This window comes from Ischnura elegans, chromosome 9, assembly GCF_921293095.1.
Source record: "Ischnura elegans chromosome 9, ioIscEleg1.1, whole genome shotgun sequence".
Taxonomy (NCBI): Eukaryota; Metazoa; Arthropoda; class Insecta; order Odonata; family Coenagrionidae; genus Ischnura; species Ischnura elegans.
In genome coordinates this window covers 106,674,227-106,697,584 of record NC_060254.1, presented here as the reverse complement: position 1 = coordinate 106,697,584, position 23,358 = coordinate 106,674,227, and the positions used below count along the sequence as shown (strand labels likewise).

The window sequence follows — 23,358 nt, the reverse complement described above, 5'->3', positions numbered from 1 at the left end:
CACATCTCGGCGCATGTTTCAAACTTTTTTACTCGTCACGATAGGGCCTGCTATTCAATAATGCTACTGCTATTGCGAGAAATTAATGGCAATGAATGTAGGAAAATCTTCCTGAAGAACTTCCCAAGGTTACGAAAGCAGTAACCATAATACAAGATTAATGTACAAAGTCAACTGGCGATCTGGTGGTTGGTAAGAATAATGATCTCGGAAACTTACTTCAGTGGACATTGGTATTTATTGATACAATAACTGGTAAAAGAAATACAACAATAACAATTTAAATATGACACACTGGAGATGAAATCTGTGGAAATTAACAATTTTACACGCATATCCCTATTGTAAATCCCTACAGGGAAATTCCCTACGGGGAATTGGCAATGGGGATTTTCCCCGCAGGGAATCATTCCCCACAGGGAATCATTCCCCGCAGGGAATCATTCCCCGCAGGGAATCAATCCCCGCAGGGAATCAATCCCCGCAGGGAATCATTCCCCATAGGGAATAGGAAATCCTGGGTACATTGTGTACAAATTGTATTCTAAATTTTCATTGCAGATATAACCGAGAGCAATGGATAAATACCCAATACAAGTATAACATTTCACTGACTTCATTGGAAGTTAATTTCCCTTAACATTCAATCACTCAAGCTTTTTTACATTAGAGGCAACACATACCTTAAAGTACGACTAATAGTTGAATAATTACTCCAAAATTAATGGGCCAGAACCTGCAGGGAATCATTGAATTTTATTAATTTTAGGCATATCATTAGATGCCTAGTAAATACAAAAATACAATCAAATAATGAGGAAATTATACTGTAACCTAAACATGGAATCCTCAAAAACAGAGTAGGATTTATTATAATGTAAAATATTGTGTGCTTTACACTGATTTCCTTCACTTCATTTTCTTAATGCTCTGAACAGTCTGAGGAATAACTACAGGCACTCTCTCAAAATGATAAATCCAAGTTTTCACTGGAGGTACTATCACAAACGTCACATTCAAAATTAATGGCAAGGATGGGTAAAGCAAAACACTTATTTTCAACTTTCATTGGAGAAGTTGCAATTGATCGAGAACAACCACTTCTTTTTTCGTGTTTGATCTTATACTTCATCTAAGTTTGTACCCTCTTTTCTGTAAAAGTGGGAGCCTCACTTGTGTTAGGAATAATGTGGTCCTCTAGCATCAATGGATACGAATTTTCTTCATCAGCCTTCTCGTTACCATTTCCGGGGAAAGCATGTTCCTTTTGCACCTCCTTGGGCTCTTCATGCTCCAGCAGGAGAATTTTTCTCTTCCTAATTACGGGACAGTCTGGAGAGACTGGGATGCTCTCATCCGGGCAATCTTATACATGAGGCGTCACTGTTTTCTTTATCATCAAAGGACCTTACATCTTTTTCCAGTGCATGTAGTTTTCTGCATTCTCTTCCAACTGTAAGGCATTAGTGAAAATTTTACTAAAGACACAAATCAATACCTAAATGATAATGATCAGTGAGAATAATACATGGCTATGGTTTGAACTGCTTATTATTAACTATAAGGCTTCGACATATTCTCCATGGCAATTCATTTTCAAGAAAACCCTTCGTGTACGAGTTAAGACTAATTCTTTATTGTCATAAAGAACTGCTAACAAAGAGGATTCTACTGCGAGAACCCTGCTATTTCAACTCAATCGGCCTAAATTGATTGTACTTTTACTATGCCAGCGAAAGCAATGATAAAGGACCGCCGACCGCCGATCGCCGACCTCGGTGGCGGCGGGGTAACGTTCTCGCCTGCCAAACAAGAGGTCGCGGGTTCGAGTCCCGCCTGGGTGGGTTTTCCCGATCCAGGGCATGGTCGTTTGTGTATGTTTAATTGTTACATTTGATGAACACCCCGGTGTAAAATGGCCAATACGAGCTGTATCCGGTGGTTTGAGAGAAAAAATAAAAAAAAAAAAAAAAAAAATAACGCTCAATTGTAATTACAGTGAGAACGTAATAATCAATTCGTAATCTTAAATAATTATTGGATTGAAATTAGGGATTCATTAATCGTATTATTCGTGAAAGAGTAGATACACAAATTTGGTGATTTCTATCGAATAAAGAAAATGTTCCATTTACTTACATTTAAACGGTCCTCACTACTATGCTGAAAAAGGCACCTTCCTCAAATCTCATCGTGCTTCTTAGAGCCACTTTTTCCGGCGTTGATTTCATGGTGAATGAGACAGTAATCTTCCAATCCCTTTTCCTAGTCTCCACTGCGAAACACGTATTATTTTCCTCTTCCACAGCGTAATTCGATGTAAATTTGCTTGTAAAAAACAAAATTTTCCAGCACAGATAGTTTCACAAAGTCACAAAATACAGTAACAACGAATGTAAACACAGTTTCGATAGTTTCGATTTTGTTTCGATAGCGATGGCTAGTAAGATGGCCGCCGGCCGTTCTGGCGGAAGTTTCGAAATACGAATTTTAATCCGTTATATTTAAATAAGTACGTGATATAATGGGCAAAAATTTGTAAATTAGGTGTATTATACGCCAAATATATATTTTCCGTAGTTATCAAAAGTTGTGCAAATACTTGGTTGTCCCTGTTTGCACATTTTGTAGCCTAGAATGATATATGGGTGACCACATACATACGATACATACCATTTTTCGAGTAATTTAATTCAATAATATAAAAATTATGCATAAATTACCCATCGTTAAAATTTAAACAGAAAACTCCTTTGACATAGGTAACATTACATCATGGAATATGGATTGAATCCAAATGAATTCCATGGTACATTTCCTTGGTAGTTATGATGGAAACTTCTACATGAAATCCATCTATGATCCATGTGGATTCCATTCCTTATATCCATCATGGATACATCCATCACTTTTCCACCATGGATTCCATGAACGAGTGTTGTCTGGGCAGTAAGGAATTATAATTCCCTGTAGGGATTTCTAATTCCCTGTAGGGAATTCTATTTCCCTGTAGGGAATTCCAATTCCCTATAGGGATTCCACTATATCATACAGGGAATCGATATTCCCTGCAGGGAATTATAATTCCCCATAGGGAACCTCAATTCCCTATAAGGAAAAATAGATCCCTATGGGGAACTAAGAATCCCTGCGGGGAACTACAGGGAATTTCAATTCCCTGCGGGGATCAATGGGGCATTTTCAATAGGGATGAGATGCACAAGCAACAAATATCAATGACAACAGTTCATTGCAATGATAGATGAGCAGCCTTTGCGTAATAGGTGACAGATTCCATTACTTAAGTAAACACTCCACAGTTATAGACAAAGAGGGTGACCCAATTTTCCTTGAGGTAGATGTATCTGGCAACAGCTCTGGGACAGGGAAAATAATGCTAATCCTAAAACTGTAGACCATAACACCACTTCACTAAAAATAAGCATGCAAGTTTGGATATCATTTCATATAAGATAATTATTTAACTATGAAAGGAGAAGGACATTATTTCGTAGGAAGTAGTTCATGATGAGTTCCCAATAAGATAGCATATCTTGGCAGCGGAGTCTTAAAATGAGAGGTTCTTGGAAGTTAATATCCATCACTTATACGAAAGAAAGTATTCCAAAAGTAGGCAACAAGAAAAGTTATGAATATCTATGCCATTGTAGTAGAAATTAAGTTCTTACTGCAAAATGAAAGAGAAAGTTTTAAGAAATGTACACATTGTAGAAACACTGCATGAATTAAGCTCAATTGATGACAATTAAACAGTTGAAAGGACAGAGTTGAAATAGCAAAATAAATATATAACCAACAAAATTATTAGCATTAAACAAACCTAAGCATAGCAGTAGTGATCATGAGTAGTTTGAACACTAGAAAAACTGCAAATATAATGAAAAACGTATTGCAATATAAGGAATACAAGACACCATGAAATGTTGAAAACATGAGAAAAGGTTAGCTAATCACAGGTTGAAATCAAAATGGAATAATGTAGGAAACAAAGAATTGCTCACATTTTCACCACCAAATACCATTCATACCCATGCAATTTAGCAATAACCAAGATCATTGAGACTCATATCCTTCATCGAGCACATTCCAACATCGTAAGGGGCACTCTAAGCAATAAAAAAAAGTCAGCAGTTAACACTAATAACTATCAATAAGCCTCAATACCACCTTTGTTTATAGCGGGATTCAATATAGCAGCCCTCTGTTCATTACTGCCCAGCAGACTGCCCAGGAAAACATGCTACACCAGCGCCTCTACGTTGGGTTGTGCCTTGTCTACACTACACACTTAACTTAAGTGACTTCACTTAAACATAATCTTAAATGTGGTGCGGTAGCTACACTTGAGCTTTAAGTCGACTTCAGCACCGTGATTGTCTATATCGGGAAACAGTTATTTTGACAGATGAAGGTCTAGGAGAGCAATTAGTGATTCTTTGATCCAAAGCGACTGTTATTTGAATTAAACTTCCAAACTCCGTGAATTAACCATTTTGGATTCAGAAGGTTAAAAAAAAAAGACCGATTTCAGTTCCTGAGGGAACGCTATATGGCGAGAGGTGATGGAGCCAGAGGAATTTAGAATTACTAAGCGTGACTTCGTGGAATGACATTCATAACGTAAACAAAAACACTTATTGCTAGTCAAATTCCACTGCTTTATTAAAACCATTGATGTTAAATTTCAACCATTAATTCCTCCCACGTTCAATGAAATCGCCACATCTTATCTCCCTCGGCATCCCTAGGACTAACATTAAGTTTCAATAACAGTGGTTGGGAAGTTCCTGAGTGCATTCGTTTACGTTATTTTCGATTATGACACCATGGAAAATAAACTGTTTTACCGGATCCTCTGCCGTCGTCTCATTGTCAGTCTTAAAATTCCTTAAAACGTTTCTAAGTTTTATAAATCGAGTTTCACCGTGAGCAACAGGCATAGCAATTAGTTTTCACGGAAATAAAACCAACAATAAGATAAGAAACACTACAAAATAAATTCGTCAAATTAATATCCCCAACACTAGAAATTAACTAACGAAATAGAACGCTCAATAACCACATCATACAATACAGCACAACTTGGAACATAATCAACGGGATGATGTGAGATGGGTATTATGTGCCATTTACAACACATGAAGAGCTTCAACCGTGCGGAAACAGTTGCCTACGCAATTTAAGTTGGGTTCTAAGATGACTTAAGTGGAGGTGTACTTAAATGAAGCTGGTGACACCTACACTACCAACTTAAATACAGAGCCAACTTAAGTAGTCACTTAAGTTACTAGTGTAGACTCGGCATTGGCCGTTGGACCACTGGGGCTCCGGAAAAATCAAAACAAAAGAGGTTTTCTTTACGATATATCGCAGTTCTGTCGCCCCATAGAGCTTCTCATAGAGATGCTCTATGTGTCGCCCCCTTGGCGCACGTATGCATTCATTCGTCAGGAGGCGGGAGTCTTTGTCATCAGGCCAAAAATGACCAGAAAAAACGCCACGTAAGAATACGGTCCGGTTGATCGATGAGCAGAAGAAGAGATAGTCCACGTCATTCTTAATGCATACGTACTTAACGACTTAACTTGGCGAAACTAGGTATTTGAAGTTACAAGTGCTGCGTTTTTTCTATCGCAGTTATTTAAAATCATGTTACTCGAATTACAATGGTAACTAATTGAGAAAAGCTCAAATTCATCACGAAATTAAGGAGGGGCAGCATGTTGCTGTGTGTATGAAGAGACAAAGAATCGAAAGTCTTCTAAAATGCATGTCACAATTAATGGTGCGATTGAAGTAACGTGTAATTGATTCCACGGTGCACATCGTTGATGCGTATGATGCCTTGTTTACAGCAAATTAAGTAGGCGTTGCCACGCAGCCATCATATCACTTGACAATCTCGTCACTTTGCTGCGCGGCGCAATTACCGTAAGATTGTTGGTTGTAAAACTCCCTTAGTAACTCTGAACATATGCCAGTTTAATTACTGGTACCCACAACTGATGGTGAATAATTAAAAAAAGACATTTAAATCACAGGATTTTTTTATTTGAACATTCATACACCAAGATAAAATTCATTGAAATTGAATGAAAATTCTCAAAATCACATTACTGCCATTTGAGCACCTATAAACTAAAAAGAATCAGTCTTATAACGAGATTTTTCACTTCCATAAATGAACTACACTCGTTAACTTCTCTATGGCAATACATTAAGAAAACGTTTTTGCGCAAATTACTTTTTGCTAGGAACTGAAATACAAATAATGTACAAACAAAATAAAACAAAATGTAATGTTCCTAATACACGATTTGAATGATTGCTAAGGCCTCACACGGCTTCTAAATGCATTATAACAGACGCGGTAAATACACGTATGAAACTGATGGTAAAAAAATACAGTCAGAAAAAAGTATTTGTAATTCACAGAGAACATCTGTCTTGAGTTTCAAGAATGTAAAAGGAGGTAGTTTAAGAGAAAGTGATGACTAATGAGGCCTTCTTCACTTGTTGCTCTTCTTCTTGGCAGCATCTTTGATGGCCGGAGTCCCCGTTTGCGCAATTGGAATCGTACGTGTATTTCCCTCATCCATCTTTTCCACCTGGAATGAAAATATTAGACACGCTCAATTAGCATTTCGGAAAGTTTATCAAGTGTAGTCTCATGATAAATAAAATTTATCTCATTGCTTTCATTAATGTATGAATTCGTTACAGAGTGTACAATAGCTTTAAAAACATTCCGATGGCAATTTTCTTGAGAGGGTTGAATTTGAAAGAAGTGTATAACGATAGAATGATATAAATTGATCTGAGTGAATATTTACAGAAAATTTCCATTAAGAAAATCTGTCAATTGTTAAGAGCAAATTTACAGGAAAAATGAATGTTACAGTTAGTTACATTTCTAATTAAACGCTTCAGAAATGGTGGTCCAGTGACTCGAAATTCATTTTACAAACTAACACCGACTAATGTGTCGTCATGAATAGAAGCTGGGGTTAATTGCTACAATCACTCTTTGCAATTACTTTCGGGAACAATAAAATCACACTACATTAACATTATAAGTGAGAAAATGGGATATTTATTTATCGAGTGGTAGTGGTCTCCGGATTCTCAATTGATTTACAAATTAAAGGAAGACATGGACTGCACTTTTAGAATTCCTAGATTCCTTTGTGCTATTTCTCCCAATTACATACTCTTACTTTCGTGCCTGCAATCGTGGGCACAATGTTAACCACCAAAAATAGCAGTGGGAAAACTTCAATGTTATTTCATCAACCGGCAATACCCAAGCCAACTAAGGAACGCCTGAACGTATTGATTTCACGAGAATGCTGTTCGAATAAAGCCGTAGTAATTTTTAAACGTCATCTGGATCACGGCTAATCATTGTTTCTCGTGTGGTGTACCCACCTTTGGTGCTGTGATGATGAGGACGCCGTCGGAGCTGAGGGTGGAGTTGAGTGCTTGGTGATCGACGCCTTGAGGGAGCGTATATCGCCTCACGAAGTGTCTGGAGACGAAGCCATGCTCGTCCTCCGTCTCCTCGTGCTTCCCCTCAACCACCACGCAATCCTCCACCTGCTTCACCGTGATCTCCTCCGGCTTAAAGTGCTGCACGTCCATCATGATCTTGAAGCCATCCTTGTCCATGCCGACGCTGGAGGTGCCGCTGTCGGCGCCCGCAAGATGGCGCCACGGGCGGTCGTAGTAGAGAGTGGGGAAGGGGAGGATTGGCTGGAAGAGATCGTCCATGTCCATGCCGAGCCCGAAATTCTGGTCGAAAATCTGCAAGGGACCCCTGGACGTGGTCCATGGATGACGGGCGAAGAATGGACGGAGAGCCATTGCGTACCTAGACATCTGAAAGGAGACGTGCGTCAGAGAAAATCAGTCTCTGTGCCTCATCAGCCGAAGCGATGAACACGTAATCGCATGTCACTATACACAAGAGTATTAGCCTTCACTATGGTTAAATTATTATACAAAAGCCGAGGCAAAAACTTGGCAATCTGCTTGTGGAGGAGTTGAAAGATGGAACATACCTCCAAATAAGAAGGCATACAAAGCATAGCTTGCGTAATTATCAAATAATACTCGTTGCATACAGTTCAAAAATAGAAGAGAGTCATTATCCGCTGCAAGACAAGAGCAATTTAAGGTCGCCTGTGACAGTCAAAACTTCTAATCCAGTTTCAGAATTAGATTTAACGCGCGATAGGGCATTATTTTTATCATAAAACATAGATAGAGTCAAGACTCGGTTGTTTGCAGAGTCCTCTGGATGGCATTTATGTACACTACTCCATAATAGGGTAAGTACTACGTAGAGTATTATCGACAGGACTCTGATTTTTAATGGTTATAAATCCATAAAAGGACTTCAGACATGTAGAATTTGACGTATTCTCAAGTAACGATGAATGATGAATTTCCTCAAAATTCAATAGTAATGCGAGCACAATCTGGGTCGCTATTGGTGATACAAACAATAGCTATGCTGAACGCAATGAGAGTGCGAGTCATTTGTTACTGAGGCGGGTTTAGTTGGAGATTGGGCTAAGCCATGATAATAATGAGGTTTGATGTGAAGTGTACTTACATTCACTCCAAGATGTATGAAAGCCTTGGCAAATATTCAAGGAAGAAAACCCCGTGCACCCGTCGTCTGGAGAATAGCTCAATTCGCTGGGTTGGCCCAACTTGCACTCGGAAACACAGATTCAATCTGCTTGCTGAAGAGCGGGACGGAGTATCTATATATATGCTTAGCGGATGTAGTTCAAACCTTGAGCGGCAGATGTCTCTAAAGCCATTATCGCGTCGATTGCGTCGTCGCGAAAAGTCGAGCGCGTACGGGAAAGGTTTCTGCGCTTTTATTGCTGCGGTTCTAGTGACGACTAGAACTTCGGATCCTGTCGTGAGTCAGTCACTTGAATGGTTGGGGTTGTTGTTGTGGAGGGTGAAAGACCACTATCTCTCTCCCCTACCCCCTTGCCTTTCGGACGACGGCTGGCCGTTTCCAGAATCCTCGAGAATTCTTTTGTCTTCCCTCACTTTTCGAACACAATTTCTTCAAATATCCCACGAAAACTTGAAACAGGAGGAAAGTAAATTTAGAACATTCGTACACTATCTCACAATATACTAGCTACTTTTTTTCGCCGTGGCAATGCATCTTTGTTATTTTTTAGGTGAAAACACCCATGCATAAGGAACATGGAACATGTTGTTTGTTAATATCTTATATGTTATATATGTTATATGTTAATATGTTATATTAAGAAACAACATTAAATTGAAGTAGATTTTCATTTTCGCGTTTCAATTGAGAGTTATATATTTTTTAAATTGTATGGTACAAAGGTTCCTCTTTCTTCGTAGGATGACATTGAATTTTTTGTTGGGAAGAAAAACGATCCCGTTAAGGAATTCGGTCACGCTAAACAATGTGCAGGAAATATAATCTGAGTATGAAAAGAAATAATGTGAGTTTGAAATAAAACTATGAAGTGAAGGTACAAGTGCTATCGCTGTCTCGCCTCAAGAAACGCACGTGAAATTATTACTTTTCTAACTTTTTATCAAAAGAAAGTGAGCATTACATTGCTTTCATGCAAACTAACGAAACATAAATTCGGCCAGATAATACGTAGACGTTGCTAATGTACCAGAGAGCAGCTATGGTTATGGAAGTTAAATGGCCCCACATTCAAATCAGTGCGCTTGGCATTGGCCTACTTTTGCCCATTGATATATTATGACTCACTATAAGACGAACAAATTTTCAACGTTGAACCCGGTGAATTGTAATAGGAAAATTATTTGCCCATTTCGCGGAAATTTATCACTGGAGACATCACATCAGCAGGTATGACACAAGCATTGAATTCGTCCGAAGGAGGTAGTGCAAAACGTGTAAATAGGCAAAAGTAGTTTTAATGCATATTTTTCTTGGGAGAAAAAAAGTAGCTATGGTAACGCGTCGCTTCTGAAGGACAATATATTTTAGAAAATCTTTTAGAATGCGCCGACGGTGGAAACAATAGCTATGCTTCAGCGGGACAGATGGACTGCAAAAGGTAAGTAAGTCCATAAATCGATACAGTGCCCATAAGATTATGAAAAAGCATATCAAGCAACTGGCTCTTTCAAGATTTGGAATCTAAACTTATGATTCCCTAGTCGTATTCCAATAAATGCAGTTTAACTTTTCTATCACTGCTTGCCAATATTTTTCATCTATGCAACGAAAACTTAAGAAAACTTTGTAAATCCACGTAAATATTTTTGTTTAAATTTTTAACTACATCTACATAATATCCTACCAGCCGCCAATAGGTTGTTTGGAATGGGGTTATCTATCACCAGCATACAATAAAATTACCACATGCACACCACACGGACATAAAATGCTACGCAAACCCCAACATTAATGTAAAGTTGGCATCCGTAACTGGTTATGGACGCAAACTTCTATGGTTAACTTCGTTAGAAACGGTTCTGCTCTTGAATTTATCTAAAAGGTTTGGTCTATTTTTCAATCTACGGTCTGGCAGAGATTCCCAAAGTGTAGTGAGCCATATATGCTGGTGTTTTTACACCGCCACATTCGCTCCCTGCGACATACTGCAAGCCACCAAGTGCATTTTCAAAAGGCGATTCTCAACACAGGTCACAAACTGCCAATCCGACCTTGGTTTGGCGATCCAAAAGTACCGTTGAGAGGAAAAAAGAATCGCGTCGCCGCTTTCGATGCGAGCTATTCTTGGGCTAATGTGACTGACACGCTGCCCGTCCCCTTGTTTTGGGAACTCCAACAACATCCTTGGCAGACCCAGACACAGATATATACAATAGATTGACAGTGCCTATGTTTTCCTCACGGTGGCGCTGAAGCCGGCCGGCAGAAGAATTTTGCGCAACTAGCCATCTTGCTTTCACCGACCGTTGCTCATGTGCCATTAACATACGTGTATTTGAGAGGCTACTTTTCCTGCTTTTGGAGCTTTTTAAAAGAAGAATGGTGAACCACAGCGTTATGTGGGGGTGCACATTTAAGTATACTACGAGGGGAAATTTTCCTGGGGGCGAAAATGTGTCTCTACACGCGTAAATAATAGATATAAGGAAAGCATGGTTTGCGTTCAGTAATGTCTCCGCTTCCATCTCACAGAGCATGAAAATATTTTCCAAAGCCTTTTTTTTGTACGTATCGCCACGAAATTTATATCACGTGAAGTGCAGGTTATGCTCTACCTTTTTAAATTTATTGTTGGCAAAATTCACATAGTTGTAGAAATAGCATCATGAAACTGTGACACGTTATTTTTGCTGAAATGCAAATTGCTCTCGAAAACAAATTCTAAAGGTGTGTGACGGAAGCGGATATTTACCGGAGTTTCTGAAAGCGATATCATTTCAAATGCAGTAGCTTCATATCTCTATGATCGGTAATTAACCCCTCAAGCGCGGCGGGCATTTATTTAAATACCATCCCAGCGGCCGGATGAGATTAAGAAGACTTCACCTTATTGGCATACTATCATTCAATAATTTATATCGTTCATAATATACGATCATTATCATTAAAATTTTTTGTAAACTTGCATAATGTAGTGCGCTACTATATAATAATTTTTCAAGCGATTTGAATAAATATAGGCGTTGAGTTTTTCGACCGAAGTCGTCAATGTGCTGGTTTAAAACGGAATTTCATCGAATCATTTTAAAAATTTCTGAAGGCCTAAAGTCGTTATGAATATTTTATTGGAGAGGGAAAGCATTTCTTCAAAAGATAGAGCAATTTGTTTTAATCTAAAATACAATATCTGGCGGAGAAAAAAAATTATATACAGTAGGTCAGGAAGCGTACTGGGTACGCATGACGGCGTTGAGGGGTTAATAACATGTGCATTCTCTGTCTCGGTGTCTGTGTTTTGATGACGGAATCATCATGATGTTTTCAGTTGTGTTTTCTGTGTTTACCAAGAAAAGACTTTCTCCAGTTTCCATTATGTCATATACTTTCCGCTGTTGCATTATTACATTGTATCGGAATTTTATTTCCGTTGTAGTATTATTATTTATTTAGATATGTAGAGCGTGTATTATGCACCTTTAACTCTATCTGGAAACTTAACGAATTTCTTTCAAAAGCATAAGTTTTGACTTTGTTAATATCTATTGAGTGAAATTCCGAGAAACTGATCGCTTAAATAATGGTTTGCATGTGCTCGCGGTGAAATGACGCGGTCACATTCATTATAATTCAACCTTTCCATGTAGCACTTATCAGGTATTTGATCATTTTGTGGCTTCTATATAGAACATGGTGTCTGTTATAATCACTTATCCCGGTAAGATAGAAATTCTAATTAAAAACGTACCCCCTCATGATGTAAGATTTATATTATAGTCTGCTTCCCCTTCGAATATTATAACAACATGAAACTGATTATTGATGATCATGGATCAAATCGTTGATTTTTTTAAGCCAATAACTTCTTTTCAAGTTCGCAATTGGGTGATCGTGAGGGGAAATCCAAAACACTGCCTATATAAAATAATGTAAATTATATTTCTGATGCTTAAGGATAGGAATTCAATCGCATTGACTCTTTACGACCTCAGAAAAGCATTTTACAGCACCAAGCAGCATGCCTTGCTCAGAAAGTTAGATCATAATGGGTTTAAATAGGTTGAATCAAATTTAATTACGTAATATTTTTGGCCCGATTACTTATGGCAGTGAAAGGTTAGGTAGCATTGCTTCTACGTTCTTCGTCTAATTGACAACTCTAACTGAGCAACAACTCTTTGACAACAAAAATACAGTAAGTGGAAGCATCAAACCTTTGGAATTTTCGAATTATTTTGTTTGAATAGTGTGACAATGTCGCTGGTAAATCTAAGGGTGAACAATACCATGTATTCACGATTGTAGGCTACCTTCCTACACTAGCAGACGACGTAGTTAACCATTTTCCCCATCTGCTACGCCCCTTCTACATTTGGGACACAATATTTTTTTTAGGAACCGAATTAGCATTAATCTTAGCTCAGCTTATATTACCAATTTCATAACTTCGTCACGGTTATGTTCCGCTCAAAGATTGGTTAATTTACCACGTAAGTGTCAAGATCGGTCCCTTTCTTTTTAATTGGATACATCTTAAACGAAAATGACAACGTTTTCTATAGTTCATAGCCTTAATCAATGCGCCATTATCTTTCACAATGTAATTTTCCTCCAGTTCCCTACTTACGCAAACGCATAGGTCGGTGAAAGCAACATGGCCGCCAGCAGAAAGGCATGGCTTCACCCCCCCCCCACTCCCATTACCAATCTATTGTATATATCTGTGGACCCAGACCTACCCCAACCTACCCCACAGTCCGTCTACACCACATCAAGGTCATTTGCACTCTGGGGCTGCCCCTTCTACTGCCAATCAGGTGGAGGAAGGGGCAGCCGCTTCATTCATGGAAGAGGCCACAACTCACATCCAACATCACTTGAGATCTACGTTGCGCACGAATGGATTCATTCGTCAGGAGGCGGGGAGTCGTCATCACGCCAAAAAAGACCAGAAAAAAAACACTACGAAAATGCGGTCCGGTTGATATATGAGCAGAAGAGGCGATGGTCCACGTCATTCGTAATGCTTATGTACGCAACGAATTAACTTGGCGAAACTAGGTATTTGAAATTACAAATGCAGCGTTTTTTGGATTGCAGCAACTTAAAATTATGTTAATTGGTCACTAATGGGGAATATGAACAATTTTTTCAAAGTTCTAGAATAAGAACCCCCATACCTCAAATATACTCGCCGAAATTTTCGCGGATGAACAATGTTTTTTAGCTGAGTTATGAGTCTTTGAAAATTAATCTTCATCGGCTGCTTTAAAAAACGTCGTCATCGGAGCTTGACGTCACGGCACGGTATCCAGTGTTGACAGACTGAGGAAGTGGATAAAAAAATCGGTATATACAGGTGCTCAAACGCAAATTTGGCGAAAATAATTGCTGATTCAACGTCAAATTATAGATTGTAAATATGTTGGGTCGCCAAGGCGCTATTGAAAAAAATGAAGGGGATTGTTAGGTGAGATCTGGAAGCATTCACTATTTTTCAGAAAATCAGCCGCCATAAAGGAGTCGACCTAAAGTAAACTGTCGTATTGTGCATTTTTAATCCCTCTTAAGTCAATTTGTCCTTTGAAGAACTTCTACATAGCTCGTTGATGATTTTTACTTCGATACGTTTCAAATCAAGGCTCTACCGTTCTACTATCTTAGCAAAGAGAATGGGGTACCGTGCGATGACGTCAGAAGGCGTTTCTGATCACGAGACGTCAAGCGATATTCGAGCACTTTTAATAATCATTTAATGACGCTTGTGGAGGGCTAGGAGTGTATTGACTTATATATTTGGACTCGTGAGCAAATTGTCAATTCAATGAGACTTACTGGCATGATGAACAAACTTCATGCATGTTCCCCATTTGGAAAAGCTCAAATTCATCACAAAATTAACGAGGGGCTAGGCATGTTGCTGTGTGTATGAATGAGACAAAGAATCGAAAGTCTTATAAAATGCATGTCACAATTAATGGTGCGATTGAAGTAACGTGTCGTCGATTCCACGGTGCACTTCGATGTTCCGTGTGATGCCTTGTTTACAGAAAATTAAGTAGGCGTTGCCACGGAGCCATAATATATCACTTGACAATCTCGTCACTTTGCTGCGCGGCGCAATTACCGTAAGATTGTTGGTTGTAAAACTCCCTTAGTAATAAGTTCAACAGATTCAGGCTTCAATTGGTGGAAGTTAGACATATTTAAGTAAATGAAAGGTCGTAGCACTTTTCCACAAGAATTTTTAATGCGTACAACGCGTTTCGGCTCACTGAGCCATCATCTGGTACAAGTACTCCCTTAGTAACTCTGAACATATGCCAGTTTAATTACTGGTACCCACAACTGATGGTGAATAATTAAAAAAAGACATTTAAAACACAGGATTTTTTTATTTGAACATTCATACACCAAGATAAAATTCATTGAAATTGAATGAAAATTCTCAAAATCACATTACTGCCATTTGAGCACCTATAATCTAAAAATAATCAGTCTTATAACGAGATTTTTCACTACCATTAATGAACTACCATTAATGAACTACACTCGTTAACTTCTCTATGGCAATACATTAACAAAAGGTTTTTGCGCAAATTACTTTTTGCTAGGAACTGAAATACAAATAATGTACAAACAAAATAAAACAAAATTTAATGTTCCTAATACACGATTTGAATGATCGTAAAGGCCTCACACGGCTTCTAAATGCATTATAACAGACGCGGTAAATACACGTATGAAACTGATGGTACAAAAAATAGTCTGAAAAAAGTATTTGTACTTCACAGAGAACATCTATCTTGAGTCTTAAGAATGTTAAGGAGGTAGTTTTAAGAGAAAGCGATGACTAATGAGGCCTTCTTCACTTGTTGCTCTTCTTGCTGGCAGCATCTTTGATGGCTGGATTCCCCGTTTGCTCAATTGGAATCGTCCGCGTATTTCCCTCATCCATCTTTTCCACCTGAAATGAAAATATTAAACACGCTCAATTAGCATTTCGGAAATTTTATAAAGTGGAGACTCATGATAAATAAAATTTATCTCATTGCTTTATGAATTCGTTTAATAGTGCACAACAGTTTCAAAAAAATTGCGAAAGCAAATTTCCTGAGAGAGCTAAATTTGAGAGGTTTAATACGATAAGACAATAAAAAATGGTATGGGTGAAGATTAATAAAAAATTTCCATTAAGAAGATCTGTCAAATATTAGGTTAAAATTTACAGGAGAAATGAAAGATGTAGTTAATTGGATTTTTAATTAATCGCTGTATAAATAGTGGTCCCATGATTCGAAATTTATTTTACAATCTGACACCCACTAATGAGTCGTCATGAATAGTAGTTGGGACTAATTAATACATGTGCCATTACTTTAGGGAACAGTAACATCAAAGTTCATTAAAATTATAAGTGACAAAATGAGATATTTATTTATCGCCTGGTAGTGGTCTCCGGATTCTCAATTGATTTACAAATTAAAGGAAGACATGGACTGCACTTTTAGAATTCGTAGATTCCTTCGTGCTATTTCTCCTAATTACATACTCTTACTTTCGTGCCTGTAATCGTGGGCACAGTGTTAACCACCAAAAAATAACAGTAGAAAACATCTAATTTATTTCATCAATAAGCAATACCCAAGCCAACTAAGGAACGCCTGAACGTATTGATTTCACGAGAATGTTGTTCGAATAACTTTTTTAACGTCATCTGGATCACGGCTAATCATTGTTTCTCGTGTGGTGTACCCACCTTTGGTGCTGTGATGGTGAGGACGCCGTCGGAGCTGAGGGTGGAGTTGAGTGCTTGGTGATCGACGCCTTGAGGGAGCGCATATCGCCTCACGAAGTGTCTGGAGACGAAGCCATGCTCGTCCTCCGTCTCCTCGTGCTTCCCCTCAACCACCACGCAATCCTCCACCTGCTTCACCGTGATCTCCTCCGGCTTAAAGTGCTGCACGTCCATCATGATCTTGAAGCCATCCTTGTCCATGCCCACGCTTGAGGTGCCGCTGTCGGCGCCCGCGAGATGGCGCCACGGGCGGTCGTAGTAGAGGGTGGGGAAGGGGAGGATTGGCTGGAAGAGATCGTCCATGTCCATGCCGAGCCCGAAATTCTGGTCGAAAATCTGCAAGGGACCCCTGGACGTGGTCCATGGATGACGGGCGAAGAATGGACGGAGAGCCATTGCGTACCTAGACATCTGAAAGGAGACGTGCGTCAGAGAAAATCAGTCTCTGTGCCTCATCAGCCGAAGCGATGAACACGTAATCGCATGTCACTATACACAAGAGTATTAGCCTTCACTATGGTTAAATTATTATACAAAAGCCGAGGCAAAAACTTGGCAATCTGCTTGTGGAGGAGTTGAAAGATGGAACATGCCTCCAAATAAGAAGGCATACATAGTGGCGGATACAGAAAAAACTACAGTGGGGTGTAAAAGATATCACGAGTTACCTTTATATCTAACCTTATTAAAAATACTCAAGTCACATGCAAGTTTAAGAAAATTTTAAATTAAATGTATTACACTCACTTACAAGACAATAACATCTTATGATATAATAAAGTTATAATTTAGGGTTCTGCAATGTTTGACAATACGGGAGGCCCCGCAAGGGGGAGGGGGGCGCGACTCAATCTGTATCCGCCACTAGGTATAAAAGGCATAGCGTATGTAGTCATTAGATAATACATGTTGAAAACAGTTGAACATGGGAACAGAGTCGTTATCCGCTGCAATAGAGCAGCAATTTTAAGGTCGGGTATGACAGTCAAAAATTCTAATTCACTCCCAGAATTAAATTTAAGGCACGATAGAGCATTGCGCTTATTTCACAACATAAAGCATAGATGGAGTCAAGACTCGGTTTAAACAGAGTTCTCTGAATAGTAGTTCTGCACACTACTCTCTAATAGGATTAATGCTATGTAGAGTATTATCTGTAATCAGGTGGACTCCGGTTGTTGCTGGTGGAACTCCGTGAAAGGACTTCAGGCATGTAAAATTTGAAGTATCCTCAAGTAATGAATGATAAATTTCCTCAAAATTCAATAGTAATGCGAGCACAATCTGGGTCGCTATTGGTGATACAAACAATAGCTATGCTGAACGCAATGAGAGTGCGAGTCATTTGTTACTGAGGCGGGTTGAGTTGGAGATTGGGCTAAGCCATGATAATAATGAGGTTTGATGTGAAGTGTACTTACATTCACTCCAAGATGTATGAAAGCCTTGGCAAATATTCAAGGAAGAAAACCCCGTGCACCGGTCGTCTGGAGAATAGCTCAATTCGCTGGGTTGGCCCAACTTGCTCTCGGAAACACAGATTCAATCTGCATGCTGTAGAGCGGGACGGAGTATCTTTATATATGCTTAGCGGATGTAGTTCCACCGTTGAGCGGCAGATGTCTCTGAAGCCATTATCGCGCCGATTGCGTCGTCCCGAAAAGTCGAGAGCGTACGGGAAAGGTTTCTGCGCTTTCATTGATGCGGTTCTAGTGACGACTAGAACTTCGGGTCCCGTCGTGAGTCAGTCACTTGAATGGTTGGGGTTGTTGTTGTGGAGGGTGAAATACCACTATCTCTCCCCCCCTTCCCCTCGCCCGTCGGACGACGTAACGGTTGGCTGTTTCCAGAACCTTCGAGAATTCTTTTGTCTTCCCTGTTTTCCGGTCCATTTCTCTTATTATAGTATTTTTTTCAAAATAATTTTCAGGAAAAAATTGACATGATTGATTGTTGCCCTTGTTTTATTGTTTAAAGAAAAAAAATCCAATGGCTTTAATACTATGCATATTCTATCGAAGAGTTTTTTTTCTTGGTAAATTTTCGATGTATGATATATATTGAAATAATGTATAATCCCTTGAGCCCATGTATAGTCGCAGCGCCTTGTGATGTCGAGATAACCTTGCCGTTGGATCTGATGGCCGGATCACTTTGCCTGTCGACTCAGCCTCGACATTGGACCGCAAATAAAACTTAGCTGCATGCTGACCAAGCGCTCACGGTACTCACATTTATTATTCGACGTGGTGTACTAGTCGAAAAGTCGAGAATATTATCCCCTTTCTAAGGTACGGGCGCTAACTGAAGCAATGCATTTTATAAAAAAGCGTGCAGTAATGCCTCGTAAATCACTTTACCTCTCCCACCGGCTATATGTCTCCCAATCTCTATAGAAGTTACATTGAAATCCCCACCTGCAATGAAATTTCTTTCAGGAAATTTGGACGTTCTACATCTACTTAATACCCTGTGAACCACCTCGAGGGTGTAGCCTACTAACCTATGTAAATCTTAATGCATGTTTCTCAATTCTATTATTATTTCTAACAGCATATAGTAGTATAATTTGTTAGTATACGGGACGTTTTTTGGACTGTTTGGTGTGCATGTGGGAGTCCAATTGCATACTGCATGCTGGTGATTGATCACCCCCTGCCAAACACCCTATAGGTGGCTCGCTGGGTATTATGTAGATAGATGTAGATGTAGGTTAAAGTCACTTCTGGCGTCCCTCAGGGTAGTGTCATAGACCCACTCCTATTCCTTCTTGATGCATAAATCAGAGGCTACGTCGAGTCTTCGAGGATATCGAACCCTCCACGGGTGATCTGCGGCCAACAATCCAGTCGTGTATCTACGTCTACAAAATACCCTGCGAGCCACCTCCAGGGTGTTTGGCAGGGGTACATGTACCCGTAGGATCGTCCGGATGTCCATTTTACGGCCGAGTCAGCCAAGTGTGTAGCGAGTACAATTCTTCAGCACTGCAGGTTTTTGATGTCTCCATGTTTCTGGGTTTCACCGCGTGCATTTTCTTTGTGACGACAGTTTCTCCGGTATTCCATCCGGCCTGAGGTCGACCTGAAGACGCCGGTTGGAATACCAGAGAAACTGTCGTCACAAAAAAAAATCCACGCGGTGAAACCCAGAAACATGGAGACATCATCTAGACAACGCCGCGGAAAACTACGCATCAACTTCACTGTGGGTTTTTTTTTAGAATAGAGAGTGGGCCAGATTCTAAGTCTAGCATGGGCCTAACGAACACTAAAGTTCCTAGGAATTTTAATAATATCGATACAGAGTTTAAATGTCAGAAGAACCTGGCTAATGATAGCTACGAAGGATCAGAAAAATCATATAGAAAATATTATGATGATTTTCAAGTTTTGACAGATTATCGCAGTATTAAAAATAAAGCGGACGGCTTTCACAACATTACCCTTAAAACAGAAGCCATTTTAGTTACTGGCAGTTGGTTGACATAAGAAATTCACGATCTTTCCGAAATAAATTACAACATTGAGGAAGAGGGGCATTGCTGCTGACATCAACAGCCGAGCAGAGATTTTCCCAGAAAGTGAATTAGAGAGTGTGTGACGTTGTATTCATCTGCATCTACATATCGGCCAAGTGAGCTGGATGTGTAGCGAGTGGTACACTTGAGCACTGAAGGTCTTTTAAAAAGACCTTCAGTGCTCAAGTTGAGAGTTGAGAGTAGGTCAGAGTGTAGATATGACAGTGGGTTGATGATACACAAAGGGTAAGAAAAAAAGACTTTGCTGCTCCACAAAATAAAATATAAATATATATTTGCGACCGGTTTCGATACGGCGTATCATCATCTGGCCAGATGATGATACGCCATTTCATTTACAATGTCATCTAGTATTTCGCCCGACTTAAGCACAGAAAAGACGCAGTTTATGGGAGTTGAAATTTCGTCTTGCGCTTATGAGACGAGGAATAAGCAGCGTTGAGGCGCCCAAGACAAACGTAATCCGTGATAACTAAAGTGAGCGATTGCATTGATTGTTCCTTTTACTTCACAAAAACTCTTTTTCGCTTCTATTTAACCGTAAATGAAATTTGTACAAGGTTTCTAACTTCGATATGCATTTTATGTCAACATGTCCAGGTGGGACGATATTACTCATGAATATGTATGAGTGCCTAATTTTTATTTTAGTTTTTGTGGCCTGTAAATGAATTGTAAACTTTGATGGTTATACCTTTGGTAATTTGTAACATGGATTGTGTATTTCCCTATTTATTGGAATTTGTAATTTTTCCATAACTGTTTGATGAGCATAGAACGGTGTCAGCTCGTTGTGGACACAAAAACAGCCTTACGTGAATTGCGCCGCGCAGTGTCAAGTGATATGATGGCTCCGTGGCAACGCCTACTCATTTTGCTGTAAACAAGGCATCACACGGAACAACGAAGTGCACCGTGGAATCGATGACACGTTACTTCAATCGCACCATTAATTGTGACATGCATTTTATAAGACTTTCGATTCATTGTCTCTCCATACACACAGCAACATGCCTAGCCCCTCGTTAATTTTGCGATGAATTTGAGCTTTCCTCAACTAGTGACCAAGTAACATGATTTTAAATTACTGCGATAGAATTGCTGCATTTGAAATTTCAAATACCTAGTTTCGCCAAGTTAATTCGTTGCGTACGTAAGCATCAGACGTGGACCATCGCCTCTTATGCTTATTGATCAACCGGACCGCATTCTACTTAATATTTTTTTCTGGTCTTTTTTGGCGTGATGACAACGACTCCCCGCCTCCTGACGAATGACTGCATTCGTGCGCAACGTATATCTCGAGCGATGTGAGTTGTGGCCTCTTCCATGAATGACGCGGCTGCCCCTTCCTCCACCTGATTGGCAGTAGAAGGGGCAGCCCCAGAGTGCAAATGACCTTGATATGGTGTAGACGGACTGTGGGGTAGGTCTGGGTCTGCCAAGGATGTTGTTGGAGTTCCCAAAGCAAGGGGACGGACAGCGTGTCAGTCACATTAGCCCAAGAATAGCTCGCATCGAAAGCGGCGATGTGATTCTTTTTTCCTATCAACGGTACTTTTGGATCGCCAAACCAAGGTCGGGTTGGCAGTTTATGACCTGTGTTGAGAATCGCCTTTTGAAAATGCACTTGGTGGCCTACAGTATGTCGCCGGGAGCGAATGTGGCGGTGTAAAAACACCAGCATAAATGACTCACTATATACAAGGACTGCCTGCTGACGACGTGGAATTAGTTTTGTTCCTTTATATTTAGATTTAAATTTAAAAAATATTAGTGTGAATACATTGCGAGATCTCTTTAAAGTCAGTTTCTGGGCACATCAAAAATTTCGGAAGCGCAAGCCAGCATTCATTAATTTCAAGCTGGAAAAATAATTTCTGTCGTCAGGACTCGAACTCGTATGACTTTCCATGGAGAAAATGAGTACTTTCGCGAATTTAGAATGAACTTCGGTTGGCCGTCGTCCAGTGGCGGCTCGCGAGTCGAATGCTGGGGGGGGGCGCACTCCACCGGGGGGTCATAATTTTTTAAATATTTCGTGTATTTTATTAAGTTTTTACGGCAATCAAGGAATAAAATTTTGTGATGCCATATGTTCCGTTTTTTTCAACAAAAATACCTAGTTTTCCTAATAAATCTTGATTAATAAATATTAAATGCAGTAGACCTTCGGTCATACAGATCGGCTTAGTCCGGACTCTCGATTATAATGATCAATGATCTTGAAGAATAAAAATATATTTTCTGCGATATTTTACAAATACAAACGAAAATACGTAACTTAAGGTTTTAGCGCCTAAATTCTTCGTGCGGATATGCCCGCAATACACTTATGTTGTTCGTTTTGCAATTATAATGCGTTATTTGTCAAATCTATACAACATTTGCAATGATTCAGGTAGCAATGACACTTGTAACACCTGAGGAGGGAGGGGAGTGTCACTGACTTCCACTGGGCAACAAACACTACTAGAATGCGCGCGCTTTGCTATTGCAGATGTAAACTTTGATTGAGGTGTTCGCGTTGCTTCTTGAATACAGTATGATTTAAAATCAATAATTAAACATTTCTCACACATTTTTAACAAAATCTGAAATGCTCAAATGCCTTTAGTTATATTGCAGAAGTCCATCCTTCTTTCCTTTTGTCCAGCAAAGTGATCAATTACACGTTCGTTGAAATCAGCGCCAGACAACAATTTCTTTCCGATTGGACACATGGCAAGGGCACTAGTCAATAAATAAACAAGGGACTTAATAAACAAGGGACGACACAAAATGGGCCGACGAAAAATACGACCAAAAATAACAAGGTGCTAGGACACAGATTTGGGGACAATCTTTCCCTATATTTCCCTAAAACAAAAACGAGCACTGTTGATTAATTCAAAATTGTCTCCTTGAATGTACACACAGCACTAAGAAATTTCTTAATCGGCAATTAAGCACAGTTAACTCCTCAAAAATGATGTCTGAACTCATTTCACTCCGTTCTTTCCGAGAGTCTTGCCGTTACTATAAGGAAGACTCAAGGGAGATAGAAGTCATGGTCCACTAATGCTGATTCAGCTGAGGGACGAATTTAAGGTCAGCAAAGGCATTCAAGCAAACAAATGACGTCACGGACCATCTCCTTGAGTCTAAGATTCATATGTGGTAAACACACGAAACGCCAACGGGTCGCACTTGGAATAACCATGTCTTCGAATTCATTTCCATGATGTAATAGAATATAAATTCTAGATCGTAAAAGAAGACGACTCTGAGCCACAGATAGGAGGTGTAAGGATCTCCGCACTGATATGAACTCTTCGAAGCACCTTAAATCAGACCTAAGTG

The 23,358-nt window shown here is 39.5% G+C and overlaps 2 protein-coding genes and 1 long non-coding RNA gene across 3 annotated transcripts; all 3 read right to left on the bottom strand.

Annotated features, from left to right (window-relative positions):
- Positions 1 to 849: 849 nt before the first annotated feature.
- Positions 850 to 3,204, bottom strand: LOC124165075. The gene is made up of 2 exons (XR_006866117.1): positions 2,140 to 3,204; positions 850 to 1,453 (listed from the first exon to the last, which is right to left on the bottom strand). It is a non-coding gene; the product is annotated as an uncharacterized LOC124165075 (long non-coding RNA).
- A 3,072-nt stretch (positions 3,205 to 6,276) lies between these two features.
- LOC124165070 (alpha-crystallin A chain-like) lies at positions 6,277 to 8,788 on the bottom strand. The gene is made up of 3 exons (XM_046542325.1): positions 8,639 to 8,788; positions 7,450 to 7,899; positions 6,277 to 6,629 (listed from the first exon to the last, which is right to left on the bottom strand). The coding sequence occupies exons 2-3, from the start codon at positions 7,897 to 7,899 to the stop codon at positions 6,531 to 6,533; spliced, it is 549 nt and encodes a 182-aa protein (XP_046398281.1). The 5' UTR covers positions 8,639 to 8,788; the 3' UTR covers positions 6,277 to 6,530.
- Positions 8,789 to 15,089: 6,301 nt separating this feature from the next.
- LOC124165069 (alpha-crystallin A chain-like) lies at positions 15,090 to 18,177 on the bottom strand. The gene is made up of 3 exons (XM_046542324.1): positions 17,897 to 18,177; positions 16,437 to 16,886; positions 15,090 to 15,644 (listed from the first exon to the last, which is right to left on the bottom strand). The coding sequence occupies exons 2-3, from the start codon at positions 16,884 to 16,886 to the stop codon at positions 15,546 to 15,548; spliced, it is 549 nt and encodes a 182-aa protein (XP_046398280.1). The 5' UTR covers positions 17,897 to 18,177; the 3' UTR covers positions 15,090 to 15,545.
- Positions 18,178 to 23,358: the final 5,181 nt, after the last annotated feature.